This window comes from Bufo bufo, chromosome 11 (assembly GCF_905171765.1).
Source record: "Bufo bufo chromosome 11, aBufBuf1.1, whole genome shotgun sequence".
In the NCBI taxonomy this organism is placed as follows: domain Eukaryota; kingdom Metazoa; phylum Chordata; class Amphibia; order Anura; family Bufonidae; genus Bufo; species Bufo bufo.
The window spans coordinates 19961889-19975022 of record NC_053399.1 but is presented as its reverse complement, the minus strand read 5'-3'; the positions used below and the strand labels follow the sequence as shown (position 1 = coordinate 19975022).

General features: G+C 47.4%; 1 protein-coding gene across 3 annotated transcripts in view; it reads left to right on the top strand.

Moving 5' to 3' along the window:
- Positions 1–13134, top strand: part of CHGA (chromogranin A) — a 77937-nt gene that overhangs the window by 56867 nt on the left and 7936 nt on the right. For all 3 annotated transcript variants that reach the window (XM_040412393.1, XM_040412395.1, XM_040412394.1), the window contains 4 exons: positions 425–468; positions 7907–8000; positions 8921–8989; positions 12177–12275. In XM_040412393.1, coding sequence (XP_040268327.1) covers positions 425–468; positions 7907–8000; positions 8921–8989; positions 12177–12275 — 306 coding nt within the window. The remainder of the gene's footprint in view (positions 1–424; positions 469–7906; positions 8001–8920; positions 8990–12176; positions 12276–13134) is intronic.

Sequence of the window (13134 nt, the reverse complement as noted above, 5' to 3'; positions counted from 1 at the left end):
GAATGTTTGCTCTTTGGGTGGAAAACTGACATAATGGGAAGCTGCATAACACCATAAAAGTGTGCCATGTTTACTAACTTCAACCGCTATGGGGTCCATGTGGAGGTTGAAGCTCCTGCTGGTCCACAGCTTCTACTGCTTTTATCCCCAAAATGAAAGTGTGTGCTGTAAATGGAATTACTGAGCCAGAGTGAGGAGCGAGGGATCTGACCCGGGATGAAGTTCTTGCTCTTTTCTTTGGCGCCCCCTCTATTCTTTCTGACCTTTTGGCGCCCCCACTATTCTTTCTGACCTTTTGGTGCCCCCTCTATTCTTTCTGACCTTTTGGCACCCCCTCTATTCTTTCTGATCTTTCTGACCTCCTTCTGACCATTATAATATGATGCCGTTAAGTGTTTTTTATTTGTATCTGTCTTTTTTGCAGTAATCTCCTTTCCAACCTCCGGCCGGGATGCAGGAGATGATAAGGTAAGGAGATCCCTTTGGTCATGAATCACCCAGGGACAAGCGGAGGAGGGTGCATGTTGTCCCCAATACTGACTGAAAGGTCACAAGAGATAAAAGTCCAGTGATACAATAAATGCACATCCTGAGCTGGGTGACACTTGGACCTTATCCCCGATTTTTATGTGAACCTTACAGTCATTCCTTCTGATTTTTCCCTTTGGCCCCCGCGGCTCTGTTCACTGCTGCTGATGGGAATGTCGGCAGATATTTTTAGAAACTTGCAAATATTATGTAACCCAGTCTTTTAAAAGCCAAAGAAACTGACATATTCTAAATAAACACATCTTAAAGGGGTATTCCAACCAAATTCAAAAATGGTTCCCCTAGGCATCAGATGGTATAATTAAAATAATATGACACAATTTGCTGCCAAGAGTAACACTTTTTGATTAGGTTGGAATACCCCTTTAAGCTTTTTAAAACCCTTTTATTTTAGTTCCTCAACCTTTTTATCAGCTTGTTGTCAGTCAGTGGGAGCACTGTTCTTCATATCCAGAGGATAAAAACCTTTCCTGACGTAAGACTTCTCACAGTTGAGGATTTGTTACATTTGTATCCTCTATACCAGGGATCAGCAACCTTCGGCACTCCAGCTGCTGTGAAACTCCGTGCATGCAAACTTACATAGCTTTCCTTGTAACTCCCAAAGAAGTGAAAGGAGGATTCTGGGAGTTGTAGTTTAAGAACAGCTGAAGTGCCGGAGGTTGCTGATCCTAGCTCTAGACCAGGGATGCCCAACCTGCGGCCCTCCAGCTGTTGCAAAACTACAACTCCCAGCATGTCTGGACGGCCTACAGCAGAGCTCGGTGGGAGTTGTCGTTTTACAACAGCTGGAGGGCCGCAGGTTGAGCATCCCTGCTCGTCTGAGAACACATCAGCAGTACAAATCTCACTACAGTCCTGGATACTGATTAGACATTACATTGTACCAAACCCTCAGATGAGAAACCTATTAGGTTTGAACTGATTTTTAGCTTATGAATAAAAAAAAAAGATGTTTTAATGCGCTGACAGCAAGCAGAGGTTTTGAAAATGATTAAGAAGTATTTACTCTGGTAGTATCTATCTTTCTTGATGTTCCTCAGGCAATATAAGATGTCCCATTGACACAAAGGGGAGTAATCATGTCTGAGGGCTCTGGTGGTGTTATATCTGTATATGAATGGACACTGTGTCTATCACTTTGTAGAGCAGCATATGATGTCATCATATATAGTGGCCACTATACAGTAGTGTGTGATGTCATCATGTTTAGTGGCCACTATACAGCAGTGTGTGATGTCATCATGTTTAGTCGCCACTATACAGTAGTTTGTGATGTCATCATGTTTAGTGGCCAATGTATACAGTGGTGTGATGTGTTTTTTACATATATATATATATATATATATATATATATATATAGTGATGTCATTGCGCACAGCAGTGTGTGATGTCATGTATAGTGGGTGGTCAATGTACACAGTAGTGTGTGATGTCATCATATATAGTGGTCAATGTACACAGTAGTGTGTGATGTCATCATATATAGTGGTCAATGTACACAGTAGTGTGTGATGTCATCATATATAGTGGTCAATGTGTACAGTAGTGTGTGATGTCATCATATATAGTGGTCAATGTGTACAGTGGTGTTTTTATATATATATATATATATATATATATATATATAGTGATGTCAATGCGTACAGCAGTGTGTGATGTCATGTATAGTGAGTGGTCAATGTACACAGTAGTGTGTGATGTCATCATGTGGTGGCAGTCAGGCGACGGGTCCATGTGTGCTGTGGTCTCCTCGCCGGAGCAGATTATCTGGGATGTGATGTTATCTGGGCAGGGACGGCTGCAGGCTCTGGAACAGTCTGTTAATAAATGGCTGAGATTAACCGTTGATTCTTTTGGAAGCTGGAGCTCGGATCTGTTCTGCACCAGGTTTAGCTCTTGACTAATCATATAATTGGCAGCATTAGACTCTGGAGGGCAGATCGTTCCTGGCGCATTATGCGACATCACACTGTGCATCCATCCAGAGCAGATTGCACACATTGCTCCCATCTTCCATGATGCAAAATGGTTCCTACATAGATAGTTAAGTCATAGACTCCCAGGGAGAGCATGGTTAAACTGCTGCTAACCCTAAAACATGCCCCCTTATAATAGCCCTGGAGCATTATAAAAGGCTGATATCAGTCACTCATATGAATAGAAATGTCTCAGTGGCTGTCTCAAACGGCATTTATCATGCAGAGAAAGTTAATACAAGGCACTTACTAATGTATTGTGATTGTCCATATTGTCTCCTTTGCTGGCTGGACTAATTTTTCCATTGCATTATACACTGCTCGTTTCCAGGGGTTACGACCACCCTGCAAACCAGCCTCAGTGGTCGTGCTTGCACATTATAGGAAAAAACATAGGAGAGCACATAGGCACGCATTCACAGTAGTTGCCTTCCCAGCTACCTCTTATCTGCGGTGCAGCGGTGGTCATAACCCCTGGATACGAACCGTGTATAGTGTGATGGAAAAATGAATCCAGCCAGCAAAGGAGGCAACATGGAGAATCACAACACATTAGTAAGTGCCTTGTAGTAACTTTCTCTACATGATAAATGCCAATTGCTGAAGTGAAATATCCCTGATCAGGGGAGCAGGGAGGTCTCTGTACTTCCAGTTTATGACACCACTACACTGGTTGGTCTCTCCTCGGCCTTAAATTGCTGATAACAGAGAATAATAGATTGCTATGTAGACTTTAGGTTTGGTGTCTTAGTGACAAAAATCCCAGTCTTGTGAGAAGCAATATGGCTGACACTGGTAGGAGTCGGACAGCTACTTCCTGTCTTAGAAACATAGGACACGACCGCAATCAGCTGAGCTCAGAAGAGGAAGAGACTGCACAGGAAGAGGAGGTGATTGCACAGGAGGAGGAGACTGCGCACGGGGACTGCGCACAGTGATTGCACAGGAGGAGGAAGAGGGCACAACGTGACTGCACAGGAGGAGGAGAAGGGTACTGTGCACGGTGACTGCACAGGAGGAGGAGGAGGAGGGTACTGTGCACAGTGACTGCACAGGAGGAGGAGGAGGGTACTGTGCACGGTGACTGCACTGGAGAAGGAGGGCACAACTGAGCAAGGTGACTGCACAGGAGGAGGAGGGTACTGTGCACGGTGACTGCACTGGAGAAGGAGGGCACAACTGAGCAAGGTGACTGCACAGGAGTAGGGCACGATTGCGCACAGTGACTGCACAGGTGGAGGGCACAACTGAGCAATGTGACTGCACAGGAGGAGCAGGAGGGGACTGTGCACGGTGATTGCACAAGAGGAGGAGGGCACAACTGCGCACAGTGACTGCACAAGAGGAGGAGGGCACGACTGCGCACGGTGACTGCACAGGAGGAGGGCACAATTGAGCAATGTGACTGCACAGGAGGAGCAGGAGGGGACTGTGCATGGTGACTACACTGGAGAAGGGCACAACTGAGCAAGGTGACTGCACAGGAGGAGGAGGGCACAACTGAGCAAGGTGACTGCACAGGAGGAGGACACTATTGCGGACAGTGACTACACAGGTGGAGGAGGAGGGAAGAAATTAGCAACGTTACTGCGCAGGAGGGGACTGTGCATGGTGATTGCACAGGAGGAGGAGCGCACAATTGCACACAGTGACTGCACAGGTGGAGGAGGAGGGCACAACTGAGCAAGGTTACTGCACAGGAGGAGGGCACAACTGAGCAAGGTTACTGCACAGGAGGAGGGCACGACTGCGCACGGTGACTACACAGGAGGAGGAGGAGGGCACAACTGCGCACAATGACTGCAAGAATGGAACCTGCACAGGTGGAGGAGGAGAGCAGAAATGAGCAACGTGACTGCACAGAAGGAGGAGGAGGGGACTGTTCATAGTGATTGCACAGGCAGAGGAGGGCACGACTGTGCACGGTGACTGCACAGGAGGTGGGCACAATTGCGCTGAGTGATTCCACTGGAGGAGGAGGGTACATTTGAGCAAGGTGACTGCACAGGAGGAGGAGGAGGGCATAACTGAGCAAGGTTACTGCACAGGAGGAGGCACAACTGAGTAAGGTGACTGCACAGGAGGAGGAGGGCACAACTGCGCACGGTGACTACACAGGAGGAAGAGGAGGCCACAACTGCGCACAATGACTGCAAGAATGGAACCTTGATGTCTGTGTACACCTTAGATACAATCCACATAACCTCACATAATGTGGGACTGGAGTAAATAATTTGCTTTACTCCAGTCCCATTCAGAGCTGCACTCGCACTTCCACAGGTTCAGAGCTTAAGTGGGTTTTCTGAGATAGGTCATCAGTATCTGATCCCGGGACCCCCGCCGATCAGCTGTTTAAGAAGGCACTGCAACTCCTGTGAGCGCCGTGGCCTTTTCTGTGCTCACCGAGCACAGTGCTGTACATTGTATGGCGGCTGTGCTTTGTATTGTGCTCATTCCCATTCACTTCATTGGGACTTAGCGGCACCTAGCGCCACTGCCTTCTTAAACAGCTGATCAGCGGGGGTTCCCCGGGTGTCGGGCCCCCACCGGTCAGATACTGATGATCTATCGAGAGGATAGGTCATCAGTATTAGGCCTCATGCACACGACCGTATGTGTTTTGCGTTTCGCAAAAAAAAACGGATGACGTCTTTTTTTTTTTTTTGCGGAGCCGTTATTTTTGCGGATCCATTGTAATAATGCATATCCTTGTCCGCAAACTAGAATAAAATAGGACATGCACTATTTATTTTATTTTTTTGTGGGGCTATAGAACGGACATACTGATGCGGACAGCAGATGGTGTGCTGTCCGCATTTTTTGCAGACCCATTGAAATGAATGGGTCCGCATCCTATCAGCAAAAAAACGGAACGGACAGGGAAACAAAATACGGTCGTGTGCATGAGCCCCTAAAATCTGAGAAAACCCCTTTAATTCTCTCAGCATTCACTGCTTGTTCAGGGTCTGCACAGAGCTTTCTCTGGTGATTTGCATTCTGAGAAGTGTCATCTGAAAGTGGAAAAATCTAACAGCCCCTGCATTACAGAGGTTGGGATAACCTTTTAGGGCGGGCGGGGGGTGCTTGCTGACTGTTTCCCCATAGCAATACTAGCTGCTGTGTCACGGACTGTTGGAGACTTCTCAGCGAGTCCAGCTGCCTGTCTTCATTGAAGGGTTTTTCTTGGTGCACAACATGAGATATTTCGAATATTGAGCTTTTTCCAAGGTTTTCCTCTAATCATGCATTGACTGCTCCACTGAATTATTTACTGCCTCTATTCTTGGCGAAGCTTTTACATCAGACAGAGATTAATCAAGGAACAGCGAGAGACTCAGAGAAAGGCGAGACGTCGATCCTGTGGAACTACAAGAGTCACCATCCCTCCGCTGTGACAAGTTCTCCTGGAAATCACATACTGGAGAGATTTCCTAGAGTGTTATACAATTAGAATGGTCCACTACAAGGGCTGTATTAGAGGGAGTCACCAGAGACCTCCCTATCGCACCAAGAACATGGTAAATAGGTGTAGGTCACTTAAAATGTTATTTTTTTTCCCCTTCCAGATCTGAGGCTCTGCTCCTAAGTGTGCAAATGAGCTGTTTGGTGCAACAAGGGAATCACCATTGCTCCGGTCACACTAAAGCTCCATCACCCAACGCCCAGCTTTGGTGTGACAAGGGCAACGGTGATGCCCTTGTTGCACCAAACAGTTAATTTGCATATTATGAAAGATGCCCATATCTTAGGAACAGAGCCTTGGACCGGAATGTTTTATTTAGGTGACCTAAAGCTCTAAATGAGGTTTTGGTTTGCTAGGAAGGTCTGTACCAGGAAATTCACTGATAACCCAGGCGCAATGCTACCTTTCAGTTAGCGATCTGTGGCTTCATTCTGGAGAAACATACACTTTTAATCCATATGCAAATTTTCAGCTAAGTGCACTGAGGGCGGGCCCAAGCTACTTTGTGCACCCTGCCTTCTCCTTCTTCCTGATTGACAGAGCCATGTTCCTGCATAGCCTTCTCGTCTGCCCCTGTCAATCAGGAAGGAGGGGATGGCAGAGGAAGCAGGAGGAGCAAAGGTGCACAGAACGGCTTAGGCCCGCCCTTGGTGCACGGAACTGCTCATTACATGATCGCTGTCGCTGTGTTCCGGCAACATTGCTGCCCCTGCACATCCCAGGATTCCCCACATCAATATTTGGTTTGACGCTTATCACAGTGACCCAGTCGAGTGCCCCACGTCAAGCCAGATGTTGGTGCGGGGAGACCCGGGGCCTGCAGAGCCTGCTCTCTTCTGGGTTCCAATCAGGCAAGTATGATCACCACTATGGGGTCTGTAAAAAGCATCATAAGGGCTCATGCACACAAACAAACGGCAGTCCGCAATGCACTTACACCGGCTGTGTCCTTCCGTTTGCGGATGCGGACCCATTCACTTGAACGGGTCTGCAATCCGCACCGCCAAAAATTAGAACATGTTCTATTTTTTTCCAGTGCGGAGGCCCGGACTGAAATCCCACGGTCCCATGAACGCACCCTGTAGTGATTCCGCTCCACACCGCTCTGCATCTTGCAGATTGCGGACCGGGTCTGCATCTGTGATGCGGAGCGCACATGGCCGGTGCTCGTATATTGCGGACCCGTGGTTTAAAGGCCGCAGTACGGGCACAGGCCGCACACGTTCATGTGCATGAGCCCTAAAGGTGAACAACCTTTTAAGCCGTTTTTGTTTCTGTTGGTTTTGTGATAACCAATATGCCCGCTGCTACACCACAGCTTTCCTAAAGTCCGCTCCCCATACTGCTCTGAAGAGGGTCCATTCCTGTGGGAGCATCGTGTAAAGGTCTGCAGCTTTCCAATAGATGTCACACTTCAGCTTCTCACACGTTTTAGGATCTCTCCTCTGTGAATGAACAGTTTTAGGTTCATGATAATTCACCTAAAACTTCTCACAGCTGAGAATTTGCTACAATTGTCTGTATAATCCTGTGTGGATAATCGGCAGCAAGGTCCACAGCAGTGAATTTTATGTCCGATTCTGACTTCCGCCATTAAAGTCAATGGGGAAGATTTGCAATAACTTGCTACATATTTGAAAAAGCTGTACTACAGGCAAATCTCCGAGTTCCACAGCAAGTGGATGATGATATTTGTTAAAATCTCATCCAGTTGCCTTTTAATGCTCTGCAGATTTTACCAGCGCAAATCTGCCGGCGTTTCCATTCACTGACAGTAAGCAGAAAATAATGAGGAACTGATATAAAGAATAGGTTGAAGGTCGTCTTTTTTTTATTTGGCCAGGGCAGGGACTGTTGCATCCATCCTCACTGTCCACGGCCGCTGCTCATTCTTGTACTTTCTGTCTCCTTCCAGGTGCTGAAATGCATTGTGGATGTAATTTCCGGTACTCTGACCAAACCCAACCCTGTACCCGCCAGTCAGGACTGTTTGGAGACCCTTCGAGGAGGTGAGCTCAGGGGAACGGTCACTGCAGGGATATAAAGCTCATTTAAACATAGACCCAGGGGTGCACCTAGTCTTTCTGCAGCCTGATGCGAAAAACTGAAACGGCGCCCCCCCCCCCCCCCCCTTCCAGTTTTCATAACCTAACCCCTTTGCCACAAAGACAGCGCTCATTGCCCATGGCCTTTCCGCTGCCCCCCTCTTGCCCCTACCTGGTGCTGCCTGGGGCACCTGGCCTCATTGGTGGTGCGCCCCTGCGGAGACCCCATAGAAGTCTCCATTGACCATACATGCACACGATACAACGTATTACATTCTAGCAGCGCTATATAAATGCATAAAAGAAATAGATCACTGGATACAACGCCAGGTGATGCCAATTAGGCTCTTTCCACACTGCAGTGTACTGTATGTACCCGTGCATGCAGGAAACGCACCCCACGGCCCCCATTATACCAAAAGAGGTTTCCTTTGGCCTCTGTGCAGCGGTATCCATTAGGCGTCCTTATTTTACCACTATAAACCATGTTGATAAGAACAGTAAAAAAAAAAAACTGCAATTTTTATTTTTTAACATTGGTGCCTAAAGGTGACAGATGCCCACTGGGGTTTCTGCCTGGAAATCCTACAAATGGAAACCGCGGCCAGCCCCAGTGGGATACAGCCTCATGTGGACGGACATCCCAGCTCGTCTGTAGAATATTCCACTTGTGGAAAGTTCTTGCAGAAATTATTTTTTATTTCAAAACGCCATTAATTTCATGGCGCTGTACATCAAGAGGGAGGTTACACATATACAATAAACTCTCAACAGAGGGGGAGAGGACCCTGCCCTCAAGAGCTTACAATCTACAAGGGAAGGGGAATAATACAGTAATCCAACCTCTCAGCAGATTCTCAGTTGTCACATGCGATTTCTTATAGATGAAAGGATCATCTCCATCTTGCGGCACCAGAACCTCCTGAAGGAGCTCCAGGAGCTCGCGGCTCAAGGTAAGGATGAGCTATCTAATATGGGCGTTGAAGTGGGCACCGTTCTCGAGATCGCTGTCCGTAGAAGTCAACATTTCCTACCGATAACCCGAGGCTGAATGTCAGGTCAGATCCTATGGGTGCAGCAGTCGTTACAGTGTTGCACGTGTTCAGGGCAGATATGCAGCCTGTGGTTGTCACTGGGAATGCTGACTTTCACTGACAGCAAGCAGAAATCATCATAAGCTGTAGAATTTAACTTGAAGTAACGAGGCACTAGTAAACGATTGGGCACTGGAACGACTCTTTGGGCGCCCGAACATGCGCAATATAAACCCAGAGCCAATCTTTAGCGGCGTGATGCAGTTACCGGGGAATTATATTACAGAGCCAGAAGTAGATCCTATTATGACAAGGGCTGAATATTATCGCGGGGTCTGAGCAGCTTCCAGTTCTCTCCGCTCATGTTCCTCTAATCCCAGCGGCTGATAGACACGAGGGCAATCACCATAGAGATGAATAAGGTGCTATTAATAAGTGCATCATCTGGTGTCTGCTCCTCTCCGAGGATTACAGCTCTGCAGCTCTCGCCATCACGTACATCCAGGCTTCCAGCATGCTGCAGTGGGATACAACGGTGAACTCTGAACCCTTGTGTCATGCTGGGAGTAACAGGTTATCCGTTCTGACTGGAGCGTTCCTTTAAGGGGGTTGTCTCGCTTCAGCAACTGGCATTTATCATGTAGAGAAAGTTACTACAAGGCACTTACTACTGTATTGTGATTGTCCATATTGTCTCCGTTGCTGGCTGGATTCATTTTTCCATCACATAATACACTGCTTGTTTCCAGGGGTTACGACCACCCTGCAATCCAGCAGTGGTGGTCGTGCGTACACAGTATAGGACCGCAGCCTCTCTGGGGACCAGGACTGCGGGAGCACGCATGCACTGCGGCTCTGATCCCGCCACCTTGTATCGGCACCGCAGGGTGGTCATCACCCCTGGAAACAAGTCGTATATAATGTGATGGAAAAATGAATCCATCCAGCAAAGGAAGCAATATGGAGAAGCAGAATACATTAGTAAGAGCCCTGTATTAACTTTGCCTACATGATCAATGCGATTTACTAAAGTGAGAGAACCCCCCAGGGGTGGATTGGCCATAGACCTTACAGGTAAATTTCCCAATGGACTGATGCCCAGGGGGCCACCTGATCCCTCCTCATAGCCGGCCATGTATTTTGTGCTGCTGGCAGAATTTTGTAATGGACTGTGGTATTTGGCTCTGTTGGGGTGGTATAATGTGTTGGCCCTGCCTTCCATCAATTTGGAAGCCATCAATCGTTTGCCAGCCACGCTGTGGAGTACTTGGACGCGTGTGATGGAGCATTGTCCTGCATGAAAATCATGTTTTTCTTGAAGGATGCAGACTTCTTCCTGTACCACTGCTTGAAGAAGGTGTCTTCCAGAAACTGGCAGTAGGACTGGGAGTTGAGCTTGACTCCATCCTCAACCCGAAAAGGCCCCACAAGCTCATCTTTGATGATACCAGCCGAAAACAGTACTCCACCTCCACCTTGCTGGCGTCTGAGTCGGACTGGAGCTCTCTGCCCTTTACCAATCCAGCCACGGGCCCATCCATCTGGCCCATCAAGACTCACTCTCATTTCATCAGTCCATAAAACCTTAGAAAAATCAGTCTTGAGATATTTCTTGGCCCAGTCTTGACGTTTCAGCTTGTGTGTCTTGTTCAGTGGTGGTCGTCTTTCAGCCTTTCTTAGCTTGGCCATGTCTCTGAGTATTGCACACCTTGTGCTTTTGGGCACTCCAGTGATGTTGCAGCTCTGAAATATGGCCAAAGTGGTGGCAAGTGGCATCTTGGCAGCTGCACGCTTGACTTTTCTCAGTTCATGGGCAGTTATTTTGCGCCTTGGTTTTTCCACACGCTTCTTGCGACCCTGTTGACTATTTTGAATGAAACGCTTGATTGTTCGATGATCACGCTTCAGAAGCTTTGCAATTTTAAGAGTGCTGCATCCCTCTGCAAGATATCTCACTATTTTTGACTTTTCTGAGCCTGTCAAGTCCTTCTTTTGACCCATTTTGCCAAAGGAAAGGAAGTTGCCTAATAATTATGCACACCTAATATAGGGTGTTGATGTCATTAGACCACACCCCTTCTCATTACAGAGATGCACATCACCTAATATGCTTAATTTGTAGTAGGCTTTTGAGCCTATACAGCTTGGAGTAAGACAACATGCATAAAGAGGATGATGTGGTCATCATTTGCCTAATAATTCTGCACTCCCTGTATGTATATATATACATACATACATACATACAGGGGGCAAAATTGAATATATACAGAGGGGGCAAAATGGAATATATACAGGGGCACTGTATATATCCATTTTGCCCCCTCTGTATATATTCCATAATCATTTGTCCCCTGTGTATATACCATTTTTTGCCCCCTCTGTATCTATTTCATTTTTTGCTTAGTTTACTTATTGCCAATGCCATATATTTTTGCTCCCGGGGCCGGGCCCCTGTGAAGGATTTGCTGGTCCCTGCCATATAGTGCCATGCCAGGTGTGGTGCCATCCTGTGTGAGTTATGAAGCCCGGCATCAGTGTGCACATTAAAAAAATATATATATATCTCGTTCTGAGAGTGAGACTGCTCCGCTCCCGCTGTCTTGCCCTCGCTCGCAGCCTTCCACAACCCGTCTTCCGGCGTGCATCGCGAGAGCCGGTGCGAGATCACATCAAGAAAGCTGCGCCGGCCCCGGACGGGTGGAGGCCGGGCGGCCGGCGGTGCAAGTGATTTATTTAAAGAACAAATATTCATTTTTCCGCCCCCCCCCCCCCCCGGTCTGCCTTATTATAGCGCCGGGCCTGACCTCCGGCACTCCCGCTGTTCAAGAACTACTGTACAACTCCAAGAATCCTCCTTTCACTTCTATGAGAGTTACAAGAATAGCCAAGTTAGTGTGCATGCTGGGAGTTGTAGTTTCACAGCAGCTGGAGTGCCGACGCTCTAGATCATGACAGAGAAGTTGTCACAGCCCCGCCCCCTCTTCGAAGGTCCACATTGTTAATTCTCTGTGGTTGGAGGATGCAGGCTCTGGCACGCTCAATCTGAGGGTTGGCTGTAAAACTATTACCTTTATCTGACGATCTCCTTCAAACTTCCCTCCCGCAGGAGCGATGGAGAGACTCCAGAAGCAGAAGAAAAATGACGGCTTTGGGGAGCTGCTATCCGGCATCCTTGACAAGCAGAGCAATAAGCCCCTTCCCTCCGGTGAGTGTCGCGGTGACTCTGACTCACCGCTGTGATAACCTTGAGGTTCCTCAAAATCCAGAATCCTGTTCATGTGATGCTCAGTGCTGTACGGCTAATACCCGGCTCATCACACACAATCCTCTCATTCACTGCATCACCTCGTTACATTGCGTCCTGAATGTCCGAGGTATTCACACTGTAACGCCCAGAATTCAGTTCTAGGAACAGACGCCATCACATCTCCAAAGCAAGAGGGGTATATCCTGTCTATGGGGGTCACTAGGGTGCAAACATCTGCAACATTAATCTGCATAAAATGTTACATAGTATCTTCAAAGTTACTCCTCTTGTACCTATTTTGTTACATTTTTCTTCTCCATTCACATCCAAAGCTAATCTGGTCTGTTAGTTGCTTGTTAGCAGAGAGCAGCGCATTGTGGGAGCTTAGATGCCATACACTTTAGGCCTCATGCACACAACTGTATATATTTTGTGGACCCGTCGACTTCAATAGGTCTGTGGTCCACATATTGCAGCCAAGTATAGGACATGTTCTATCTTTTTGCGAAAAAGGACATATGGTTGAACTGTGTGCTTTCTGCATCCATATATCCGTCCCACCAAAAGACAGAATGTGTCTGCAAAATGAAGAACGCGGACCCATTGAAGTCAATGGGTCAGCAAAAAAAAATGCGGACGGACCGCAAAAGGGACACAGACGTGTGCATAAGGCCTTGGATGGACACTGGCCAAACGCTTGCTCGGTTAAAAGGGTTATCCCATGACTAATGTAAAAAATTAAAATTGGACATCATACAGTACATGACAACCTTTTTCTAACAAACCTAGAACCAGCCCTGCACCTCACATGGATCCA